The sequence below is a fragment of the Spea bombifrons genome, chromosome 5 (genome assembly GCF_027358695.1).
Source record: "Spea bombifrons isolate aSpeBom1 chromosome 5, aSpeBom1.2.pri, whole genome shotgun sequence".
Lineage (NCBI taxonomy): Eukaryota > Metazoa > Chordata > Amphibia > Anura > Pelobatidae > Spea > Spea bombifrons.
In genome coordinates this window covers 106406364-106431016 of record NC_071091.1, presented here as the reverse complement: position 1 = coordinate 106431016, position 24653 = coordinate 106406364, and the positions used below count along the sequence as shown (strand labels likewise).

At 42.0% G+C, this 24653-nt stretch overlaps 2 protein-coding genes across 3 annotated transcripts in view; both read left to right on the top strand.

The window, feature by feature from the left end:
* The first annotated feature begins 2126 nt into the window (after window positions 1-2126).
* PTP4A3 (protein tyrosine phosphatase 4A3) lies at window positions 2127-11395 on the top strand. 2 transcript variants are annotated; one of them, XM_053466165.1, is made up of 5 exons: window positions 2127-2311; window positions 7733-7825; window positions 9540-9670; window positions 10261-10335; window positions 11128-11395. In XM_053466165.1, exons 1-5 carry the CDS (start codon window positions 2207-2209, stop codon window positions 11243-11245), a joined length of 522 nt encoding a protein of 173 aa, XP_053322140.1. In that variant the 5' UTR covers window positions 2127-2206; the 3' UTR covers window positions 11246-11395. The 2 variants fall into 2 exon arrangements, with proteins under 2 accessions (XP_053322140.1, XP_053322141.1); XM_053466166.1 differs by lacking the exons at window positions 2127-2311; window positions 7733-7825; window positions 9540-9670 and adding an exon at window positions 9685-10176.
* Window positions 11396-16769: 5374 nt separating this feature from the next.
* LOC128497762 (serine/threonine-protein phosphatase 6 regulatory ankyrin repeat subunit B-like) overlaps window positions 16770-24653 on the top strand; it is a 32412-nt gene continuing 24528 nt past the window's right edge. Inside the window, exons 1-4 of the mRNA XM_053467922.1 lie at window positions 16770-16916; window positions 20715-20816; window positions 23479-23577; window positions 24098-24211. Coding sequence (XP_053323897.1) covers window positions 16770-16916; window positions 20715-20816; window positions 23479-23577; window positions 24098-24211 — 462 coding nt within the window. The remainder of the gene's footprint in view (window positions 16917-20714; window positions 20817-23478; window positions 23578-24097; window positions 24212-24653) is intronic.

Below are 24653 nucleotides of genomic sequence, written 5' to 3'. Positions count from 1 at the left end.
TCGTGTTTGTGCGGTGCGTAGGGAAAACATCCTGAACGCGGATTCCCCCTAAGGGGGTCTAAAGATCTGCGGAAATGTGTGTGTGTTTTGTGTTGTCATTTTTTGACTTGGAAAAGGTTAAAAAGAGAATGGATATCCAGGGCTTTGGATATTAGACGGTTAAATCGGTATCAGGGGGTTCTGCAGCCCCAAAAGCCCTGATAATGTGTACAGAAACCACACCAACGAAAAAGTGTTCCTCGTTGGTCATTTTAAATGGGACGTAAACTGTTCCTTATAAAGTGAGATAAAATTTAAATTTTATGTAAATCCCCTCACTGTATTACCCTCTACCACTTCTGCTGGGAGGCTGTTCTACTTATCCACCACCCCCTCAGTAAAACTTCCTTATATTCCATCTGACCCTCTAGTGTTAGATTCCGTTTTCTCCTCCTTTGAAATAAACTTCCCTCCTGTCCTTTATTAACCCCTTGACGCCGAGTTTTGCTGCTGCTCGTTGTATCCGTCGCTCTATAAATACATCGCCGTTTGGGGTTTTCCCCTCCCCGGTGACCCGGCCTTGGCCGGCATCCTCCGATTGTTTTTCCGAAACAGACTGTCATCATAATTTGTTTACCGCGTGTCATCAACGCCGCGCTAAGTTTATACGGGGGAGGGGGGGGGGTCGTTCTCTTGCGTTTCCTGTATTTCAATGAAAAAATAGTGGTTTTTGAGACCATTCACCTAATTGTTTGGTTTTTTTTTTTTAAGTCACATGTTTAAAGTTCCTTCACAAATGGAGACACCCGGCCATCAAATGCACTTTCCCTGCTGCTTGGAGGGATTCATTAGATTCCTCCCCTTAAATATATCTACTGCTTTCCAGTATTATTGTTTGTTTTATATAGCGCCATCATATTCCGCAGAGCTGTACAGTCTATGCATGCGCGCCATACTCCAGATTTCAGGGGGCCGCCTGCTTCGAGCAGCCAAAACACGTGAAACCTGAAGCTGCAGCTTCTCCTAAATTAACGTTTTAGACATACAGACTACAACCTTTACCGTGTTGTTGCCCTGTTATTTTATTTGTTTTTGCAAATACCCCGCAATCAGAAGGAATAACTGACATTTTTATTTATTTTTTTTCCCGCTTTCGTGTGAAATTTCTTTTTGGGGCTTATTCAATGGATTTTATTACTGCCACATCTCAGTTATAAAAATTACATTCATTCACCTTTGACGCTCATCCACCCCCCAAAATGTGTGCGATTGCCATCGTCCATTAGTCAATATGTCTACTTTAGCGCATGTTCAATATACCATTGAACATGCGCTAAAGTAGACATATTGACTAAAGTAGACATATTGACCAATTATACGCACTTGTTATACTTCTCTGCTTCTGCCGTTCATCGTACAGGGTACAAGTATAACAAGTGCGTATAAATGCTGCGATATATATGCAAAATGTTGCATCCTGACAGATGTTTTTTTTTTTTTTTTTTCGATAATTTAAATTTTAATTTATTTTTTTTTTTTTTTTGCAGCCTGACATATTTATACATTTTTAATTTTTTTTTATTATTTTGCAGGACAATTTTCACATTTATGGAGCAGTTGGTGAAAATCTTTGAATACTGCCACGCCCAGCACCCCGCCTGCGCATGACAGACAAACGCTGTCCAACGCCCCGCGCCAACTTCTCGGCACGTGGAAGCCACCATTAGAACCCTTCGCTCGGAGGTCCCCGACGCACGCAGCCCCCCGTGCCTGCCGCTTTCTGCCTCGAGCCCTCACTCAGCCCTCGGTGGAAAATACATAATATATCCAGATGGGGTAACGTGATTGAGACAAAAGGGTTAATACAATTTGCATCCGCACTACCTGGATTTATCTAAATATATTTATCAAATATATATAATTTTTTTTTTTTTTTTCAATAAAACTTCTGGACATGTAATTATTTTTCTGCTGCACGAATTTTTTTTTTTTTTTTTTCCCTATTTTTTTTCCTATTTTTTCATCAGAGAAAACTAAGAAATTCTGGTGGCCTCGCACACGTGTGGTGGATTTAAATTTTTTTGCTGCTTTTTACTTTGTGTCAAGAGAGGAAAAAAATACCGTACAGCATTTTTTGGTTTTGCACAATATTTGTTTTTGAGTTTTGTATAAGGTTTGGGTTTTTTTTGTTTGGATTCACCTTTTTTTCTATATCTGCTGTATCGCCATGGCTCGTATTAATCGCCCGGCTCCGGTGGAGGTTTGCTACAAGAACATGAGGTTCCTGATTACTCATAATCCCACCAATGCCACCCTCAACACGTTTATCGAGGTAAGACCTGAATCGCTGGTGGACAGCCAATGAGACATGCTGACATTGCATTTTTCTCTCTCTATACGATAGGGTTTTTGGGGGGGTTTTGTGCTTTTCGCTAGACTTGGGCACCAGGGGGCTCTTCGTGTTCGTCTTCGGGGGGAAAAAAAATCTTCGTATTCCGCGAATACTCGCCTGTTCCTGTCTTCTCTTCGGGCGAATATTCGCGGACGTTCTTCGTGCTCGGTTTTTCTTCGTTTTTTTCCCGGTTAAGGGGTTAATACGGGGTTAACGCGTACCACAGCAGCTCTGGTACCAGGAGTTTAAATGTGCGTATGAGCAACTCTATTGGTCGTCAGCAGGGGACTCGTCTGCCAATGGTTGATGGCAGACGAGCCCCCTGCTGGCGACCAATAGGGTCGCTCGTACAGACTGTTAAACTCCTGGTGCCGTAACTTGTCCGGCAGAGTCGCTCGTACAGACTTTTAAAACCCCAATGCTGCAACTTACCCGGCAGATCCCACTGGTCTCCCTGTTCTATCAGTTAATAAATGATAGAACAGGGAGACCAGTGGGATCTGCCGGACAAGTTGCTTCATTAGGGGTTGGTCGCTGGTACAGACTTTTAGGCTCCTGGTGCACTTGCTGCACCTTAAGGGGTTAAAGGGCCGTGCAAGTGAGCCTATTGGTCGCTTGCACGGCCCTTTAACATACGGATTTCCGCTCCTGTTATCTAACGCAGCATCGAAGGGGTTAACGGAAGCGGAAATCCATAGGTTCGCTGTCAGGGGTTACAAAGGCCGTGCGATCGAGCCTATTGGTCACCTGCAGGGTCTTCCTCTGGCGTCAACCACCTCTTCGTGTTCGTTTTCATGTTCGCCCGAAGACAAATGCACAAGTCTACTTTTCGCTGCGTAGAACATGAGCTCCTCTATCGGGCTCACTACTGTCAAAGATGATTGTTTGAGGTGGCCTCAGGTGGCCTCAAGGAAACAAAGCATATGTTCTAAAGTTTCCAGAAGTTTTTCTTGTGTTCTGGAGTTATGGAACGTCACGTTTTGGCCAAAATATCTTCATCCGGTTACCTAGCGAATGATTCCGTTGATGTTATGAGTGTTCCCTTTTGGTGAGTCGAGTCTTGTTGGACGTATCTCCGGTGCCGGAAAGCTTGACCCCCCTTCTCCGTAACTCAGGAGGAATGGATTCTATTCGTGGAATCTGTTGGTTGTCCAAAGAAGTTTGAGTCATGTGACTCATCTTATGTTATGCACGTTGATCCTCTAAAGACGCGTGCACACACTCACTCGCACGCATGCACGCACGCACGCACACACACCTACTCACTCACTCACACTCACACGCACGCACTTAGTGGAAGAAAATACATTTTATTTATGATTCATAACTTTCTGTTGTTCCTATACTCGTTATTATAGATTTCCAGGTCACAATATTATGTGATCCATTTCTTGCCCTGAAGTTCTCTCCCCCACCCTAATCGGCGACAATCAGCGACTTACCCATATTATGGGCTTTCCTTTATGTGCCAATGGCCTTCGTGCACACGTGAAAAAGTCTCTTCCTTCGTATGAAGTTGTAAGCGTCTTCAATTACTGGGATCTACCGTCTACGTCGGATCTCTGCCACGTTAACATTGGATACTTATTTTACTCAATAAGTAATATTGCTATAAAAAAAAACCTCATCCGATCCAGGATTTCTAGAGTTTTACCCATTCTTTAGCGCATACAGTTCACTCAAAACTCACCTGTGTTCAAGCAGTGAAAGCAGAAATCAAGACGTCTGACTAGGCTTAGAATTTAACACCTATGTTCTACAGGGGCAAAAATACCCCCTGCCTCGGTCTCCGAAATATCAGTATTTCTGAGATTCTACAAGAGTAACGAACATTCTGTTTTCTGGTAACAAAATTACCTAGAATTTGCCCTATTCGGCCCCATCTAGTCAGCCCGTTTCCGAATCCTTTAAACATCTTTACCGATATTCTAAAATCACAGAGAAAAAAACCAAAAAGCTTTATTTTCTTCCCCTTATTTATTAGGAACTTTACTTGCCGTGAGAGTTTAATATTTAGGGCAGATATGCTAGATGAGGTCATGCGTAGCCACAGTTGGCTCCCGGAATCGCTGCACAGAAGCCCGGAGCGTTCGTTTCCAGCACCTAAAGGGCTTTTTATGCATTTTTTCTGATTTTAAGACATTTTAGATATTTTATAGCAACTCAAATTACATTTGTGCTCCGTATCCGCTGCCGGGGGTCACCCCGGGGGGCTCGCTGCCCCTATTACTGCGAGGCAATGGGACATGGGCAAGAATCGGGGCTGCCACCAACTGCATAGCCCCCCCCTGCAGTAATTATAGGGTGAAGGTCATCTAAATTCTGATTTCTGCTTTTTATTGGCTTTATTGCTTGAAAATTGTCGGAATGCTAGAAATACGTCGGCCTTGGGTTGTACAATCGGAGTCGGAGTTATCCGTAGCGAGCTGGCAGACGGGTTGTTTTTATGATCTGGAAGGTCAGGAGTGATATTTAGCAAAGGGACGTTGGAGCGACTCTGTCTCCGATCAACAGAAACAGTTGATTGGTTTCCATAGCGATTGCTCCAATTTTAGAACTTATTAGAACCGCTGCAGATTTTATGCTGATAAATACGGCTGATAAATACGGTGGTCCTATCCGCCAGATACGCGGACTGCGTTGGGAAAAAGCTTTATTACCAGGGAGCGAAGATATACTAGCTTCAATATTTATTATAGTTTTATATATATTTTTCTGTTTAAAACTCAATATACAATGTTAAAAAAAAATATATATATATATTATATAATAATTTGCTCGTTTTTATTCTAGGGACCAAAAGTCCTGATATTATTGTCCTGTTACGGATTACGTTTTATTCCAGTAACGTTATTACAATAGTGAAAATAATTTTGGGAATAGCGTTTAATAGAGAATAATAAACGTGTCTTCGTTGGTTCTGACCCAGTAAAACACATATTTTTACTATTCTATATTATTTTGCATATTATACATATATTTAAAAGTAAAGGAAGGGTTAAACTCTTCGGAGCTGTTATGGGACACTATTTTTTTTAAATATGCTAGGGTAAAAATGCTTTTTATGGATTAAATATTTTTAAGGCTAAACGTTTAACGTTTTCGCAGATCGAGAAACTCCTTCCTGGGTTACTTTTCCCAAAACTGTTACGTGAAACCAAGTGTAAATATTTATTTATTTTGCTTGAAATACCCAATAAAGGTGTTTTTCATAGTGTATACAATATGGGTGGCTGCGTTCAGAGCATCTTTGCTGGAGAGTCATGGTTCTTGTGAGGACCAAACGTAGAACCAGATGTCTCCGGGGGCTGGGTCGCTGTAATGTATTAAATACACGCAATAATATATATTTATATTATATATTCTATATATTATTTATATATATAATATATATATATATTATATTATATGTGTGTGTGTGTGTGTGTGTGTGTATATATATATCTCCTTCTTTAAAGGTGAATTATAAATGGATTTTGGAAGATGATGTTCTGTGGTTACAGCTTACAGGATTTTATTTGCCTAATTATTAAAAGCCGCTATTTTTACTTAAGCTACCCTTTTTTGCCATTAAATTGATTATTTTAATGATAAATATCTCTTGGTCTGCGTTCCGTATGGATGACGGGATAGAAGGTATTATACGCAGATGGATGACGGGGTAGAAGGTATTATACGCAGATGGATGACGGGGTAGAAGGTATTATACGCGGATGGGTGACGGGGTAGAAGGTATTATACGCAGATGGGTGACGGGGTAGAAGGTATTATACGCAGATGGGTGACGGGGTAGAAGGTATTATACGCAGATGGATGGCGGGGTAGAAGGTATTATACGCAGATGGATGGCGGGGTAGAAGGTATTATACGCGGATGGGTGACGGGGTAGAAGGTATTATACGCGGATGGGTGACGGGGTAGAAGGTATTATACGCGGATGGATGACGGGGTAGAAGGTATTATACGCAGATGGGTGACGGGGTAGAAGGTATTATACGCAGATGGATGACGGGGTAGAAGGTATTATACGCGGATGGGTGACGGGGTAGAAGGTATTATACGCAGATGGGTGACGGGGTAGAAGGTATTATACGCAGATGGATGACGGGGTAGAAGGTATTATACGCAGATGGATGACGGGGTAGAAGGTATTATACGCAGATGGGTGACGGGGTAGAAGGTATTATACGCAGATGGGTGACGGGGTAGAAGGTATTATACGCAGATGGGTGACGGGGTAGAAGGTATTATACGCAGATGGATGACGGGGTAGAAGGTATTATACGCAGATGGGTGACGGGGTAGAAGGTATTATACGCAGATGGGTGACGGGGTAGAAGGTATTATACGCAGATGGGTGACGGGGTAGAAGGTATTATACGCGGATGGATGACGGGGTAGAAGGTATTATACGCGGATGGATGGCGGGGTAGAAGGTATTATACGCGGATGGGTGACGGGGTAGAAGGTATTATACGCAGATGGATGGCGGGGTAGAAGGTATTATACGCAGATGGGTGACGGGGTAGAAGGTATTATACGCAGATGGGTGACGGGGTAGAAGGTATTATACGCAGATGGATGACGGGGTAGAAGGTATTATACGCGGATGGGTGACGGGGTAGAAGGTATTATACGCAGATGGATGACGGGGTAGAAGGTATTATACGCGGATGGATGACGGGGTAGAAGGTATTATACGCGGATGGATGGCGGGGTAGAAGGTATTATACGCGGATGGGTGACGGGGTAGAAGGTATTATACGCAGATGGATGGCGGGGTAGAAGGTATTATACGCGGATGGATGGCGGGGTAGAAGGTATTATACGCGGATGGATGCCGGGGTAGAAGGTATTATACGCAGATGGGTGACGGGGTAGAAGGTATTATACGCAGATGGGTGACGGGGTAGAAGGTATTATACGCAGATGGATGGCGGGGTAGAAGGTATTATACGCGGATGGATGACGGGGTAGAAGGTATTATACGCGGATGGGTGACGGGGTAGAAGGTATTATACGCGGATGGGTGACGGGGTAGAAGGTATTATACGCGGATGGATGCCGGGGTAGAAGGTATTATACGCGGATGGATGCCGGGGTAGAAGGTATTATACGCAGATGGATGCCGGGGTAGAAGGTATTATACGCAGATGGATGACGGGGTAGAAGGTATTATACGCAGATGGATGACGGGGTAGAAGGTATTATACGCAGATGGATGACGGGGTAGAAGGTATTATACGCGGGTGGATGACGGGGTAGAAGGTATTATACGCAGATGGATGACGGGGTAGAAGGTAGCGCCGCTGCTTGTCCTGCGCTGTCCTCTGACCGTTTAATGTCTGCCGTCCCATGCAGGATCTGAAGAAATACGGCGCTACGACCGTGGTGAGAGTCTGCGAAATTACGTACGATAAGACCCCTCTGGAGAAAGATGGCATCACGGTTATGGTGAGTGGGGTTTTTTTCCCGGCCTTGTCCTGTTAGTTAGGCTTATTGATCTCTTTAACCCCTTCAGTGCCAAGGGTTTTCTATAACCAAAGGACCGAAATATATTTTTTTTGTTGTCTTTACCGTATGTTTGTTAAAACGTGTTTCCCCCTTTTCTGTATTTGATTAACCCGCGCAAGTTATACATCATTTTGTTCACGAGTAGTGGGGCCTTCTTTTAAAACCATAGAAATCTAAAACAAAATGTTCTTTATATAAAAAAAATAATTATTTAACATACATAAATTTTTATTTTTTTGTGTGTGATCAGCAAGCTGGTGGTAGAATTAGTGCGTGGAAAGGGTTAAAATACCAGCATTTGAAATACCTTGAGGCGTCTAGTTTTTAAAAAATATATACGGTTTGATGGGTAAATTGCGTTGGCCGGCTTTAAAGATACCCGAAATCGCACATGGGAGAAGAATGACCAGATCTGGGGAAAATCGGTTTTGAAATCGCAAAACGCTACCGGTACTTATTGCCCGATAACTTGCAAAAAAAAATAACCATGAAAACATTGGGTATTTCTAAACTCAGGGCAAATAGTAGAATCTACTTAGGTTTTTTCATTAGCTTTTTCATCGGCCCCTTTCTTTTGCTCCTGACTGTCTCTACTAAAAGCAACAAATATAAACAGGAAGCGTACTTAAGTACACTTCCTGCCGACCCTCTGTATCACTCCCGCTGAAGGCATAGAAGCCGATTTTCCACTGACATCAATGGGTGTCGCAGCAGCCAATCGCATGCATGCTAGCCAAACAGCGTACACGTGATTGGCCGTTGCTGCCTATAGCAATCTCCACGAGAGTCATAGAGCGTATGCAGGAAGTGTACTTAAGTATGCTTCCTGCGAACATTTTTTTTTTTTTTTTTTTTCTGTTGAGGCGGCCTGGGGGGTAAACCGTAAATGTTTCTTATATTGCGGAATCGCGACTCGTCTGCTTTGCTTAGAATACCGACGGTTTAACTTTTTTATTATTTTGATTTTAAACCGCAAATTCTAGTAAAATATCTTTTAACACCTGATTGTGAAATGCCGTGTCCTAGCGAGCCGGGTTTTAAGCTCTAAATGATCTGACCTTCTCTGCCTGTTCTGTGTTTACATCACGCTATAAATAGCTGACCCTAAAAGAGGCTTTGATATTTGTTCTATATTTATCCCTCCAATAAAAACCTCTGTAGTTGGAACATGGATAAAAAGGCAGAATTGGGGGGTGATGGCTAATCTGTGATGTGATTACTTAACCATTTCAGTACTAGTGCTCTATGTAGCGCGTTGCTGTTAAATGAAACATTTTGCTTCTACCAAGAAAGCAAAGCGATTTTTATTTATTTTTATTTTTTTTTCCTTCTTATATTATAATTTTCTTTTTTTATATTATTATTTTTATCGGGAATGCCCCTCCCCCATGCTGTTAACTCAATTTGTAATGCTCCAAATTTATACACCTATTTAAATATGTATGTAATGGAGCACAAAATTTTTTTTTTACGTGATTTTAATTTTTTTTTTGCTGTAAAAAAATAAATAAATAAATAAAAAATACATTAATAAATAAAATAATAAAAAATAAATAAACCTGTGTTAGTCACAGAATGCCGCCGCTTCTGCATACATTTAATTTTATTGATAGCGTGGGGCTGTCTCATGTTACTCCTTTTTGTGTTTTCCAAGGACTGGCCGTTTGATGACGGCGCTCCACCCCCCAACAAAATTGTGGAAGATTGGCTGAATTTACTGAAAGCGAGGTTCTGCGAAGACCCCGGCTGCTGTGTAGCGGTTCACTGCGTGGCCGGATTAGGAAGGTATATCGGAGACTGAGGTTCATTTTCCAAAAAAATATTTCTTAATGGTTAACCGCAAGCAATGCGAATGTTTTCGGTACGTGGGTCAGAATTCCGCACGCCGGTTTCCATGTCTCTGCCGCCGTAGAAGCTCATTGCGTTACTCTGAGAGCTGCTATGTCATCAAATTAAGCCACAAGATAAAGCGATTGCCGTGTCTGCCTTATGTTATGGCAGAAGTTCATAAATAAGGGCAGTATTGAGCCCCCCACAATTTTTCAGGTGTCCAAACCAAGGTTGAGACGGCAGGGCTGGAAAAAACCAGGACTATTCACCAACCTTACCTGGACAGTCACCTTGTGGCGCTCAACTTTAGAGCACCGCAAGATGGCCATACAGGAACCGCAGCGGAGGTCGGTGCCGCGACAGCCGCGTCTCCCCAACCAGAGCATGAGCCCCTCTGCCCCTAAAAGCAAGACCGCTTGGCTGGACGGTGCCTGTCCCGTGGGAAATGGGACAGTTGGCAGGTATGGCTTTGTATTTGTAATGAAACTTGCCGTTTTGTGCCAATATGTTGACAGCTTTGTGTGTTTTTTTTTTTGTTTGTTTAGGGCTCCTGTTCTGGTTGCGCTCGCTTTGATTGAAAGCGGAATGAAGTATGAAGATGCCATCCAGTTCATCAGACAGTAAGTGCCGTCCAAACTCCAGCTTCACTGCGTCAGTGGGTGTTCTAGCACCCTGACGTATCAAAATTAAAAAAAAAAAAGCATTAAACTGGGAGATTTAAAATTATATCTTCATTAGAAATCTTATCTTGTGTGAAATCCCATGAGAGCAGCCATCTAAATTTCCTGTTCTCAAGACCATGATTATTCCCCCGAATTAAGTTTAATGGGGTCTCTAACGCCACCAGGAAAGTAGATTGGAGATTGAAGAGGGGGAAACGATGGATAATTGAAATCAAAGTCATGAAGAGTAGACTGCGATAGACTTCGACGACCACCAGTATGTATCTGATAAATAAAAAGAAACTAACAAAAAATCAAAAAAGGAAAAAATAAAATGAAGAAAAAAAAAAATTACCCTCCAACCAAAAAGGTACTCAGAAAAATTAGAAAAAAAAAAATTTATATTGTAAAAAAATTTTAATATGTTGGTTTGAATTGTTCCTTGTTTTGTACGAAGGACAAACCTTTCCCAGAAACGGATTTCTGGAAGAAAATAAAAAAATAAAAAAAAATCCCATGCATGTCGGTAATGCGCCCGCGTTCTAACCTCTTTCTCGGGTAGCTTTTCCCTCCGCCTTGTGGTCCTCACCGCGCGCCTTGTGGTATCCGTTTTATCTTTAAAGCCTGTCAGCGTTAAGCCTGTCCTCGGCCGGCCCGTAGAGAAAACGGATTGAACTGCGATTGTCTACTAAAAATAAATAAATAAAATAAAACCAGAACGTGGCTAACGGGGCTTTTGTTCGTTTGCAGGAAGCGCAGAGGCGCCATCAACAGCAAGCAGCTGACGTACTTGGAAAAATACCGGCCGAAGCAGAGGCTACGATTTAAGGACCCCCATAACCATAAAAATAAATGCTGCATCATGTAAAGGTGGAATGTCTGCCAAGGCGCACGCTCGCCGCGCGCTCCTCCTACACAGGGTTTAACTATGACGTCGGCGGGCTGTTTCACGATACGGACTATCGATTGTTTTCATATGAAGGTCCCTTCGTACCGACAACGGCAAAAAAAATTAAAACCAAGTAAAAAGATTGTAATTTCTAGTCTAGGATGCTTTTGTTTACTTCTGTAAAGTTACAGTTTAACCTTGTGATGTAATGTTACCAGAGCAGTGATGTCACACTTTTTTTTTTTTTTTTTTTTGTACACACAACAGGTTTTTTTTTTTGTGTGTGTTTGCCAATGAGCCAGACCTGATGAACAAAATTTTATATTCTGTAATTAAAAAAAAATGTGATGTAAAATTCCGGTTAGACAGTCCGGTACAGAATATTTTTTTTTTTTTTTTCTCCTAAATCTATGAGGATATATAATATGGTTGAAATTTTTTCAACTTTTCGCTCTATAGATGTTTTTGTATTTTATTGTATATTTTTCTCTTGTTCAATTTGCTGCTTTTGCATTTTGGGCCTACAGGAAGTGCAGCCAGAAAAATCTCTGAAATTGTGGGTGTCAAAATATTTGTTCTGTGGGCATAAAAAAAAAAAAAAAAAAAAAAGTATCGGTTATGTGACAAAAAAATTGGACTTTTTTTTTTTCCACATGCACATTTTTTTAAAATTTGTGCCCGGACTTAAAATTCTTTAAAAAAATAATTAAAATAAAATAAAATGTGTAAATATATGTGTATGTAAATATATAAAAATTGCAAAAAAAAATGATCTTAATCAGGAATTTGTATTTTTGCTTTTTACACACCCACCCTGGGGATAGAAAGGTTTAATGGTACAGATTTAAAAAAAAAAAAAAAAAAAAACACTTCAAGATTTTTAACAAAACACTTCTCTGGTTTAAGAAGTCATTTCTTTAAATGGTGAAAAGAAAAATGAAATCGGTTTTGAAGAATGTGGGTTTTTTTTGTTTTTTTTTCCTCTCACTATCCATATCTTTATTACCTGCTTAAGCTCGAGGGTGGGAGGACACCTACCTTCTAGCTGATCGTGTACTTCAACTCCCATGTTGCTCAGCCAACACCAGCTAGCGTCAGACCTTGCTGTACAGGTTGAATCTACCTCTCCGCGGAGGGCGACGCCACTGTCCTCTGTCTGCAGAATTACGACAAATGTATAATCTATAAGAATCTTATAACTTCCATGCTGAAATGTAATACTTTTTAGCACTGAAAAAAGCAACTCACAAATAAAAGTTTGGGTTTTTTTGTACAGTTTTTCTTCTTGTGCAAACGGCTTTTTTTTTTTTTTTTTTTAATGCGTTTTCGTGAAGCTCTAGGTTGTTAATTTTTGTTCTCTCTCTCCAAGGTGTCTCTGCAGATTTCTCACAGGTGCCTCTCAGTAGTTTTAATTTTCAGTTTTAGTGTTAAAATGCAAATTTCTGGTGGTATTTGAAAACACGTCTCGGTTTTTCCAGGAAACCAAGGATTTTTTTTTTTAACTAGTCTTTTTGCCCCTAAAATGTAAAATTAACAACAACAAAAAAGAACAAGAAAGGCTGTTAAAGGTATCGCGGTATTCCGCTGGGATATAAAACAATTTACGCGGTAGTTTAGAGCCCCTGGTCTAAGGGGCAGCATGGAGGGGTAAGGGGGGGTATTTACTATGAAGACATTCCTAATGAAGACTTAAAACTTTAATATATTCTGTTTTGCAAAGAAAATGTCTTTTTTTTGTTTTTTGTTTTTTGTTTTGCAACCAAAAATGTAAAAACGAAAAAAAAACACTAAAAAAATGTATTATGGAAATTGTGACACACGTATGAACATAATGTATACATGTTCCCTACAACTTGCCTTTTATACAAAAATGAGCATATAAATTGCAAGTAGAGTTTGGGGTGTGTTTTTTTTGTCCCCCCCATAACCTTTTATCATTGGTCCTATGAGTACTTATAGACCAGTTATATGGAAATTAGCGTTCGGAGGATACCCAGCCGTCCCTGTAATAAAAAATCATTTTATTTTAAATGAATTAAAATAAAAGAATGTTAGGCATTCCCTATATATTATATTTTACTTTAAAAAAATAAAAATAAATAATATATAAATATAAATATAATAATATATGTATATATATGTATATTTGTATATAACTCGCATATAGGGGGTTATTTAAGAAATCCCTGGCAATGTCTGCCTGGCCCTTTATTTATATAAAAATAGAATTTTAAGAAATAAAGGGATTTTTAGTCATATACTTCTGATGGTGTAATAAACGGATGTCCCATCCCCCGCATTGGAGATCACGTGTAGCTGTGAAATGTTTTTGTACATTGTGTCATTTGTTTAGTGTTTCTGGACTTTCTGACTCAAATCGCTGGTTTATTATGTTTTTTTTTTTTTTTTTTCTCGTGGAACGCAACGAACTGAATGACGTCCGCTTTGTGCTGGGATATTTTTTGTTATATAATCCAGATTTAAATGGAACGCGGAGCCGTCAATGGAGGAAAAATATTCAGAAGCAGTCATTTAAGATACCGAACTGTAAATATTTGATGATGCGATGTTTTTTTTTTGTTTGTTTTTTTTTTGTCCAAAGACCAAAGCGTTTTAATTTAATAAAAGCAGAATTTGGTCAAATGTCATACAGCTGGGATAGGAAACCCCCACTGCTTCAGGGGGTCTGTTCACTGAACCCCACATTGCGGACCCTTGTGCTTTGGATGCAAATATAGAATTAAGCCACTTCCTAAAAGCAAACCCAACCGCATACCGACCAAGTCTCCCTGTTCAGCTTGGCAAGTCCCTATTTGGGCCTCAAACTCCTGCGCCCCTCTATCCTAGGAGCTCAGAATATTTGCTGAGTATGAGAGTAACAAAGGCTTCTAAACTCCATAGAAATGGGTTCGATTTAGATTTTATGCAGAAGCGCGGCCCCTGGACTGGTCTGAGGGGCTGTTTGGGGTCTCTGCTAGTTACTGAGCAATTTCCGGATACCGCCGTTCAGCCCGTGTCTATGCTAGAGATCCAATTATAGGGTTAAAGGGTAAAAGTGATGCGCTGGGTGGTATAGGAGGGCACTCAGAGATATAAGGGGAATAATCCCCTTACTACGGGAGCTGACATCTTAACTCCCTGTTCTATGGATCAGCATGATTATTCCACCCCAATAAGTCAACTCTCCCTTTTTTTTTTGAACTGGGAGAGACGGTGACCTGAAGAAACGTCTCTTCACCCGGAGTCTCCGGACAAAAGCCAGAGAGTTCCCAGGTATGCTTATAGAAGGGGCTACCTTCTGGCTCCCAGTGACATTTGGAGGCCAAATCGGTGGCGCCATGAAGGTGGATGCCACAAAAGCACAGACCTCCATTGATTTTGCGGCTCCCTGGGCCGATGACACAAGTGGGACAGCAGGAACATGCACAGAAATTAGGACTGCCTTAAAAAAAAAGGACAGTAGGGAGCTATGCCTTATACCTTGGGGCGGAAAAAAAGTCAGGGGCAGATTTAATAAATAATGCTTTGGCGCTGGCGGTTCTCCTGTAAACGTCCCGCCTGATGCTCAGACGATTCCCGGAAGCCTTTAAATGGTTTTCTATGACTGTAACAAACCCGCGTTTCTCTCCTTCCTTCTTCGCCGACGCGATAATCTGCAGGACGGGAAGAGGGAACGTTGGTAGAACCCTAACCTTCTGCGTGAATCCCCGTAGGGATCGTATAAATGTTCTCGATAAGATATTTATATCATTTCGGCTCGGTTTATAATCAGAGATAATTCCTGGAAATTAATCGCCGGTCGATGCCTTTGAAGCAAACGGCAGAATTTGCAGGGCGATCAGACCCATCATACATCCCAAGCGTGTTTAAATCCCCTCAGTGTATTAACCTCTACCATGTCTGCTGGGAGGCTGTTCCACTTCCTTACATTCCACCTGAGCCTCTTGCTCTAACATTTCTCCTCCTTTGAAATAAATTCCCTGTATTTTACAGGCAATTAAATAAAGAGGTGCAAATTTACCGAAATTCGTACGAATCTCCGATAACAAGGCCGGAGCCCTCAGCAAACGAACGCAAAAACTAAAACTTTTTCATCCGAACTTCAACAGCTCCCTACCTTCTCTGCCGACCACATCCGTGTCTCGCATCTTCTTGTTCATCTTCTTTCTTCTCTCTTCTTTCTTCGTCCGCATCCCAAAATGTCAGAAATCAGGAATAACGGGCGGATGGTGTCGGCCATCATATTCTATGTTTCTATCGGTTTCAACGCTGCAACAGGTAAAGAAAAAGTGAAAAACCCCGGAAATGCACTAGGTGGCGCTCTCTGCCTTGCAGAATATCGGAGTAGAAAGTGACGTTCCGGACTTAATCTTCCACGGTGAATAATCTAATATTCAGGTTCCCCTTATAGATAAAGAGAGATTTAGGTTCCCCTTATAGATAAAGAGAGATTTAGGTCCCCTTATAGATAGATTTAGGTCCCCTTACTCCTCCTGTAACATCTGTAATATGTTTATGACCCTCTACCCTGGTTTAGGAGTTTATTCACTAAACAATGAAGAGGTGAGCTGTCTGAGTTTTCATACAAGGGCCAAGTTGCCCCTTTATGATAATACCAAGGTAACTCTCCATGTCTGACCTGGGATATAATTCTCCATGATTTTATTAATACAATGGACAGGAATCAATTTGATGTATAACGGAAAATCCCCCAAAATACCAAACGCTATCAAACCAATTTACTGAAAATTAAATATAAAAAAAAAAAATTAAAATCCCAATCAATTAAAATATGACATAAATCTGCAACAATTATTCATATTTTATTTGTAAAAATATATATTTATATTGCTTTAGTACTTTTTTTTGTGTTGTTTCAGTCTATAATTCTTTCTCTCTGTCCCAATTCTGATTGCTTTTCTTTGTTTTTTCTTTTTTTTTATCCTTTTTTCTCGCGCCTTTGACAAAATTATCCAAGAAACTATTTACAACCTAAAATTTCAACTGAAGAACACAACGTAGTTAACACTTATTTTTTTATTATTATTAAATGGTAATACGATTAAAAAAATAGTTTTAAATTATTTTTTCTTTAAGGTTCTCGGGGGGGGCTATTTCCCTATAATTGTATTTTTTAAAATAATGTCTTTTATTGTTTAAGATTGTTTTAAAATCCCTTCAACTGGAAGAAAAGCCACCCCCCCCATTAGAAAAAGCTGGTACCAAGGAAACGGAGATACACAGGAGGAGTCTGGGACGTTTAATTGAGCCAGGCTTAATAGGAGTCCTGCGATTGGGAGTCTGTGTAAATAGTGGGGAGGAAAAAAAGAAAACTATTCCTACCTCCTACCAAGAAGGGAGTCCTAACCGACATCAATGAGCAGGAGCAAAGCCATCAGAGAAGCCGCCGTAGACAACAATGCACTCTAAATATGCGAGCGTTTTATCGAGAGGATTATAGATAGAATACTTAGAGCTAAAATATAGAATTTCGAAAAAAAAAATGTCTGATTCGGAAAAAGCCTCCGGGAACATTTTGGATTCCGGCAGCAAAATCTTGCAGCTGGCCAGCAGAGGGGAGTGGATAACGCTGGAGCAAACGCTCAAAGGCATCGATAAAGGCGACCTTGGCTCCTCGGAAAACGACCAAGTGGGTAATACGGGAGATTTGTTGTTGTTATGTTATATTGATAATATGTTTCAGTTATACTAATGTTTCGGTGCATGGCTGAGTGTGTTGTGTGTGTTTGAATCGTTAAAAAGCTGCAGATGGGACACATGAGTGATAGATAAGTGGAGCAGCCTCCCAGCAGAGGTGGTAGAGGGTGATACAGCGAGGGTATTAAACATGCATGGGATAGACGTACGGCTCCTGAATCTAAGACGAGACCAACGACTGATTAAGGTTTGAGTCGTTACAGCAGGAGAAACGGGCAGACTAGCCGGGGGCCGGATGGGGCCGATCTGCCGGCAGATTCTATGCTTCTTGTTGACACCCCCGGACTCATGGAATTATTTGGAAAATGCGTGAAAATAATGAACGCGCTTCTGGGCTTTTCCAGGTCTTAAGAATGATTTAACTTAGTGCCGGATCGCTAAGCCGTCGCCTTAGAATCTGTAGACAGATAAAACCCATCTCGTCTTCTGATGTTTCTGTCTGCTGAGGGGTCTTTTTTGTCACTTGTCTTATATTCAGGATAGACGAATGCCCATCCCATGCATGTCTAAATTCCCTTACCGTATTACTTCTGCTGGAAGGCTGTTCCACTTATCCACCACCCTTTCAATTGGGAAATACTTTGTAACATACTTCGGGGCATTTATCATTTACAATATACTCCTCTACGTACTTTGTGTGTCCCACGCGTTATATATCGCTCATCTTCCCTACAGACAGCCTCTATGATCCATTATCCTGTCTAATAACATATCTTCCAGGTGTTTGATGTATGATAAAGGGTTAATCATATCCAGTGGTGTTTTTTGGTTCAAGGCTGCCCGGAAGCAGAAGTAGATGCAGGGGTGTTGTTGACGGGTGGGTGAAACGCACCCCTTGGCAGCTGCCCCTCTGGTGGGGGGTCTCATGTACTGTACTGATTTTGGTATGTTTAAGTACCATTAACCCCCCATATGCAATTGCCCCTCCCCCCAGCTATGTATTGGGCAGGAGCCGTGTTCGGCGGAACATATCTGTTGGCACGTGACATAGTTACCGGCAGCCGGCTCGGGGAACGCCTCGGAGAGGGGATGTCTAACGGGAACCTTCCATGCGTATGGACTACATATTAAAGAATGCATTCTCCGCCCGGTGACATTAAACTGTCCCTTCAAGCAACTGCAGGTTCATGCTAACGGCACATTAACCGTTACCGCTCTTAACGCCAAATTCCTATCCTTGGATTCCACGGCTTCCAGACTTGTAACAGCTGGCGTTGGGTCTGCCGCTGCGCTGCTGAATACGTTGGCGCTTTATACAAACGATAAAAATAACCGTAAGAATAAAGCGGAGTTTCGCTGATGGCCGGGAAAGATTTTCCCAGTTCCTCAATAATTTCCCAAAGTTCCAGGACCGATACAGGTTTTTATTCAAATCTCTTTATTCGGTTAAACAAAAGATGACATTTCTCATTAACTTTGTCTATCGCTGAGCTCTGTGCATTCTGTGGGTTCTCTTTGGACCTTTTTGGACCAGAATTTGAAGCCGTTGCTACTAAATTTATATAAAAACAATGTTTTTTTGTCGCCGTTGGAGTCTTCAGTTGAAGGCGATACCTTATTCAGTCAACAGTAGTACATCACATACGTTTCTGGGAACTCAGAGGTCTCTTCTTTGGATGGGAATGTGACTCTGCATCGTTTTGACTTTGTGTCTTCTCCTAGACAACTATGGCCATTTTTGTATATTCTCCTGGCCACTGCCCCCCCCCCAGTATCCTTAGTTTGATCAAAAGACATTGGCTCCATGGGCAGTTACAAGGAAGAGCTCTAATCTTCTCAACTGGCCCATTTATACCTCCCCTGGACATCATATCCCAGGGAGGGCTCCCCAGCGAGGACTCCAGTTGCAGAGTGGTTCCTGGGGGCCCTGTGCTCGGTCAGGTCTCACTAGATGGACCTCCTGTGGCTTCTGACCAGACTGCACAGGTGTTTTGTAGGCACAATGGATATACCTGTGAGCTTCCTAGGGTAGGCAACCTCTCTCTCCTGGAGGAGTGGCTTGAAAGGGGTGGGGCAATCCATGCATGGAGGTGGAGTTAGCACCAGATAGCCTTCAGTAGAGGGTAAGTGGGCGGAGTGTCACCAAACACCACACCCCATGCTGTTAGAAAGAGGAAACTGAACCCGGAGACTCGGGAATGCAGGGCTTCACCCGGAGACTCTGGGTCCAACCCAGACAGTTCCAAGGTATGAGAATGCCACGAAACATGGCTGCGTGACATCATATCGCTCCACCGGCCACGTAACACGCGAGGTGTCGCATTATCATACCACACAATTCAGAACAATCAGCAGGCGCTCCACCAGAAAACAAAAAAACTTCTGAAACTTGGCAAGCGTGCCGGAATAATTGTTTCCCGCACGGGGAATCGGATTACATGGCCCACGTCACTCAACACATAGGCTTATTCCTATGAACCTGGCCTCGCCGAGGGCCGAGGGCCGATCTCCGTATCTACCGACTGTTTTGCTGTCAAGTAACCGCTCCAATAAAAACATTGCGCAGGAACACTGTGATAGCGAGATAATCTGCGCCGCACTGCCCGGAAATGTCTCACGCGGACCGCGGACGTTCCCCGAGGATAATGACCGAGCTGAACAGACGGCCATTGTGCGAGGAGGAGACGTCTGAAACGAGATCGGCAGAGAGGAAAGCCGACCATTGGCTCATTGTTACCGGAGCTCGAGAGAAGAATGCAACGTTCTGGACGGAGTCCAAGTCTCCTGGATTCTAGTAATTTATTTCAGAGATGGGGCATTAATAATAATAATAGTCTTTTTTCCCGCTTATTTCTGCTTCCGCGTGCTCGGTATGAACCTGCCAGACTCTCCTTCACAAAGAACCCAAAGAAGCTCAATTGCTACATTTTATCATAAAATAGTGACGCTTATATCCAAAGAACATACCGGGTCACCTTTAATGGAACCCCCGGGGTAAACGTCTGTTGCCGTTATATAAATTGTTGGGTGGATTTTGGCGCAGGTACGGACTGGGGATAAATAAATCGACCCTCGCGCTTTAAGGCCACTAGGATCCGTCACGTGAAGCCCAATAATGGTACGCAGGAGGCAGCATTGGGCACGTGTCCACGGGGCATTTACCGGATGTGCCAGGTGGCCGGTCCGGGAATGGTTGGGCAGATAATAGATGCCCGTGATGATCCAATAAAACATTAGTATTAAGTATACATGCATTATGTGTTTTTTTGTGCCTGCACTTGGGGGGGGTATGACAGGGGCACTTGGGGGTATGACAGGGGCACTTGGGAGACATGACAGGGGCAGTTGAGGGGTATGACAGGGGTACTTATGAGGGTATAACAGCGGCACTTGGGAAGGTATGACAGGGGCACTTGGGAGGGTATGAGGGGCACTTGGGAGGGTATGAGGGGCACTTGGGAGGTATGATGGGGTCAGCCAAGGTATTGAAAGACCGTCCCTGTAGGAAAGAGACTCTTCCAGTGATAGAGCCCCTTTAAGGAGCATTTGGAGTTGAGCCGGACCCTTTTTATATATAACAGCCCCAGCGAACACGGCATGTATGTAACACGGCACCAGATACACAGAATTATCTATTATTATTTTTATTATTATCGTTATTATTATTTTTATTATTATTGTTATTATTATTTTTATCATTATTATTATTATTGTTATTATTATTATTTTTATTATTATTATTATTAAGGTGAATTTGTAGATTGCTGAAATCGTTCTGATTCCCCCCCAGGAATCTGGCCTCACACCTTTTATGATCGCAGTTAAAGAAAACCGGCTTTCCATTGTTGAACGATTCCTCGAGTTGGGCGTAAATCTTAACGAGAGAACAAAGGTGAGTAAATAATACCCCCCCCATCAGTAACTCACGCAAAGACCTGGAACCCAGGAGGTTTCTATACTCGAGAACACAACGTTCTAGACCTTTAAACCCCGTTCACCATTACTGCTAGCCCAGGGTCCACCTAATGCAATAGTAAAGAACACCTGAAAGAGAAAAAATAGGGAATCTTTTTAATCCCCCTCCCCACAAAAAAATATCAGATGGTGCTAGAGAACCTGCTGACACAATATAAATAAAATTTGTGTGGCCGATAAGTAGAACAGCCTCCCAGCAGAAGTGGTAGAGGCTAATACAGTGAGGGGTATTAAACATGCGCGGGATAGACATACGGTTCCTGAATCTAAGACGAGACCAACGACCGATTAAGGTTTGAGTCATTACAGCAGGAGAAACAGGCGACTAGACGGGGGCTGATCCGCCGGCAGATTCTATGTTTCTCATATAATTTAATAATTGGTTATCCCTACCAGATAAACACCGTACAACTCAATCAGAGATTAAATATTATAATATATATGTACAGTATATATATACATAGTGCCATCATATTCCATTTCCATCTGAAAATGAGACCTCCGAGGTCAAGAAAGCTTATGCAACCTCACATCTTTTCCAATGTTAACCCTATGAAATATATCATCTTCGGCTAAAGACTTAAGCAATTACGGCAATATCCATTTTTTATTATTATATTCCATAGTGCTGCTCGGTGGGCAAACACGACATAGTGAGCAGCGCCTCCCATATAAATCTGGACTCGCTTTGGCGAGGAGGGACCTTCTCAGAATCCAGAACTTATTTTATTAATGAACAGAGCCGCAGCGGATTCCGTAGCACTATTTTATTGTTTATTTTTTATTATTTATGTTTAATTTATTTATTAATTATGAGAAATGGTTACTGAGCCGCACAATAATGGATGGAATTTTATTTATCAAAAGAAGAATTTTCATTTAAAAGTTGTTGTTTTTTTCCTTGTTTGTTTTGTTTTTTTTATCGGTGGTTTTGTGGCCGTCGGGCAGTTATTGGATTTTTCGCTGACCGCGGGAGGTTTTCCGATCAGAGCCAACGTTTTTCTCATAGCAACGCGATCGGAATTCACGTGAACAGGGAGCACATTACACCCCCTCGCACTTGGTGATGACCTTCCAAATGAGTTCTTGCTCTTAGAGACTCTTCTTCCGAGATGACCCCCTACTGTTCTTCCGCGGGGAGGCAATAAGACACTAAAAGCCACCGCCTAAACACCAAAAAACATTTTTATTAACTCACAATAGTGAAAGGTTACAGCCGCAGATGCTACTTTACAAGAGAGGTATTTAGTCAGCCTGTTCCTCCTGCTGTAATGACTCAAACGTTAATCAGTCGTTGGTCTCGTCTTAGATTCAGGAGCTGTATGTCTATCCCATGCGTGTTTAATACCCCCGCTGTATTACCCTCTACCACTTCTGCTGGGAGGCTGTTCCATTTACCCACCACCCTCTCAGTAAATGAAAAAAACATTCTTACAGGAGTTGAGAACACAATTGTGTGAGGCTGGTGGTATATTGATTATTCCTCATGTATATGGGAAGCCGTGTCCTCTGACACCTCCACGGTTAATGATTGTGGTTGAGGTCATTGCAGCAGCACATGCCTTCTCGTCGCCAAAGTTTGTTATCGATGGATACCACGTGGCAACCTGAGGAATTCAATCAATGAACTAAGTATCTGTCTCCAGCAGAAAGTGACTACAGGTGGTACGAAATCATTAACAGGCGCTAATCACAAGTTCTCGATGTACAGAGCTGTCATTGTAGCTAAAAAAAAATCTACAGTAATACAGTTTTCAATTTTTTGCGAAATAGTAAAAATACAGAAGTACGTTATACCCCAAACCACAGACACGCACAATCTTTTAGTACACCCGTACCATGAAACTCTCCGGGTTTGGCCCGGGGTCTCCGGGTAAAGAGCTGCTTCTCGGGGTCTCCAGCTCACTTTTCTCCTTCTACCAGGCTGGAGAAGCTGTGTTTAACCACGCCCACTTTTTTCCTATTTTCCATACATTCAATATTGTTTGGGGCTAGCCCCACCCCTATGGGTTATTAGCCCCGCCTCTCACAAACAACAAAAGAAGGAGACCTCCAGGTAGCCTGCTTTGGGAAGATCTCTGAAATGCAACTTAACCATCCTAGCTCCAAATATCCATGGAAACTTAAAAAAAATACTTTTTTTTTGGAAATCTTAAATTTGTTTGTTTTCACAAAAAAAGTTGTACTTACAAAAAGCTACTTTCCGCAGAAGGCTTCACTGTGCAACATTTGATCAAATTTGGTCAGATTCTTTTTATAAACGTTGCTGATTCAACATTTTTTTTTTGTGGGGGGGATATTTCAACCAGCTCTCTCCTCTCTAACCTGTACGAGTACATGTCCTTCCTCCCTATCTATTATATGCATGTTCATTAAATCCGTAACGTTTGTTGACCATCATCGAAAATTGCTCTACAGACCGGAAACCATTAAGAAAATAAAGCGTTTGTCCTATGAAGCAGAAGTCGATGTAAGCCGGACCAAGTATTTTGCCTGGACCAAGAAATGTCTAATTAAGGTCACCTCGTTAGCCATTATCTTCTATTCCCTGTTCATTAAATATTATTTTCTCGCTTCAGGACAATCGTACGGCTCTACACGTGGCGGCGGCTTATTCTAAAGAAGAGATTATCCGCCTCCTGCTGAACAAGAAGGCAGATCCAAATATCCCTGGTGGGGTACGTGGCACAAAAAGAATTATTAAACCGGCCCTGGCCTTCTGAGCCGTTAGCGGTAGAATAGGCATATCGTGTATTTTCATTAGGACACACACAGGAGAATGTTGCTTTCATTTTCATAATCCAAAATAACATTTAAATTGTGAAATTTAAAGGCTCAAGCTGGAAAGAACAAAGATCAGGGAAAGTCTATCCAGTGGAGAACGCTCTCTGTGACCCTGCATTGGGATTGAGACACCGCCATCTAGTGGTGGATGTGTTTCTAAACCGCTATAAGAATCTACACATAGAATTTGATGGCCAATAAGACTCATTCTAGTCTAGTCTTCCGTTTCTCCTGCTGTAGAGACTCAAACCTTAATCGGCCGTTGGTCTCGTCTTAGATTGAGGGGCCGTATGCCTACCCCATGCACTGTCTAAGACCTTCATCTGAAGTTGTAGAATATAAAAGCTATCAAATCTCAAAACGATCATTCATTTAATCAGCCAAAGTTAGGTTCATTTATTGTGTGTCCCATAGGCCAAGGACCAGCTGCCTGTCCATTTTGCGGCCCTTCGCCCAAGTGGGGCCGTCGGTGTGATCCAAACCCTGTTGAAAGCATCTCACAAAGAGGCGCGACTCGCCCAGGACAAGGTAATGCGATAAAGGGATGAGTAGCAGAAGCATGTAACGTCTGTGGCGTGGCCTCCCCGTGTACTGCGTTTCCGTATGAGCCACAGGCCAGAAGACTTTGGGCTAGCAAGCTTTGGCCAGGAAGCCCAGCCACAGCTTGCTATAGGAGCATAGTTGCCAAAAGTCTCGAATTATCCAGGACAGTCCTGACAACCACTTTAATGTCCAAAGTAATGCCTGGTTCATAGTGACTATCGAAAAACAAATTTCACAGTGTCAGATCAATCTAAGGACAATAAAAGCGTTATTATGCTGTGTTGGAGAGATAACAATAAAAAACGCACACATTTAACACATTTTACATTAAAAATAATATATTTTGGTATTGCTCTTGAGAGCGAAACATACCACTATGTTAATTGTTTCATTAAAAAAAAAAAGTTTTCCCTTTACTGGAATTATT

What these genes read in the sequence shown, in the direction of transcription:
- PTP4A3 (XM_053466165.1), top strand. Translation starts at nt 2,207, where the DNA reads ATGGCTCGTATTAATCGCCCGGCTCCGGTGGAGGTTTGCTACAAGAAC. An exon ending in AAGATGGCATCACGGTTATG is followed by an intron (nt 7,826 to 9,539) that starts GTGAGTGGGGTT and finishes GTGTTTTCCAAG; the next exon opens with GACTGGCCGTTTGATGACGG. An exon ending in GCCATCCAGTTCATCAGACA is followed by an intron (nt 10,336 to 11,127) that starts GTAAGTGCCGTC and finishes GTTCGTTTGCAG; the next exon opens with GAAGCGCAGAGGCGCCATCA.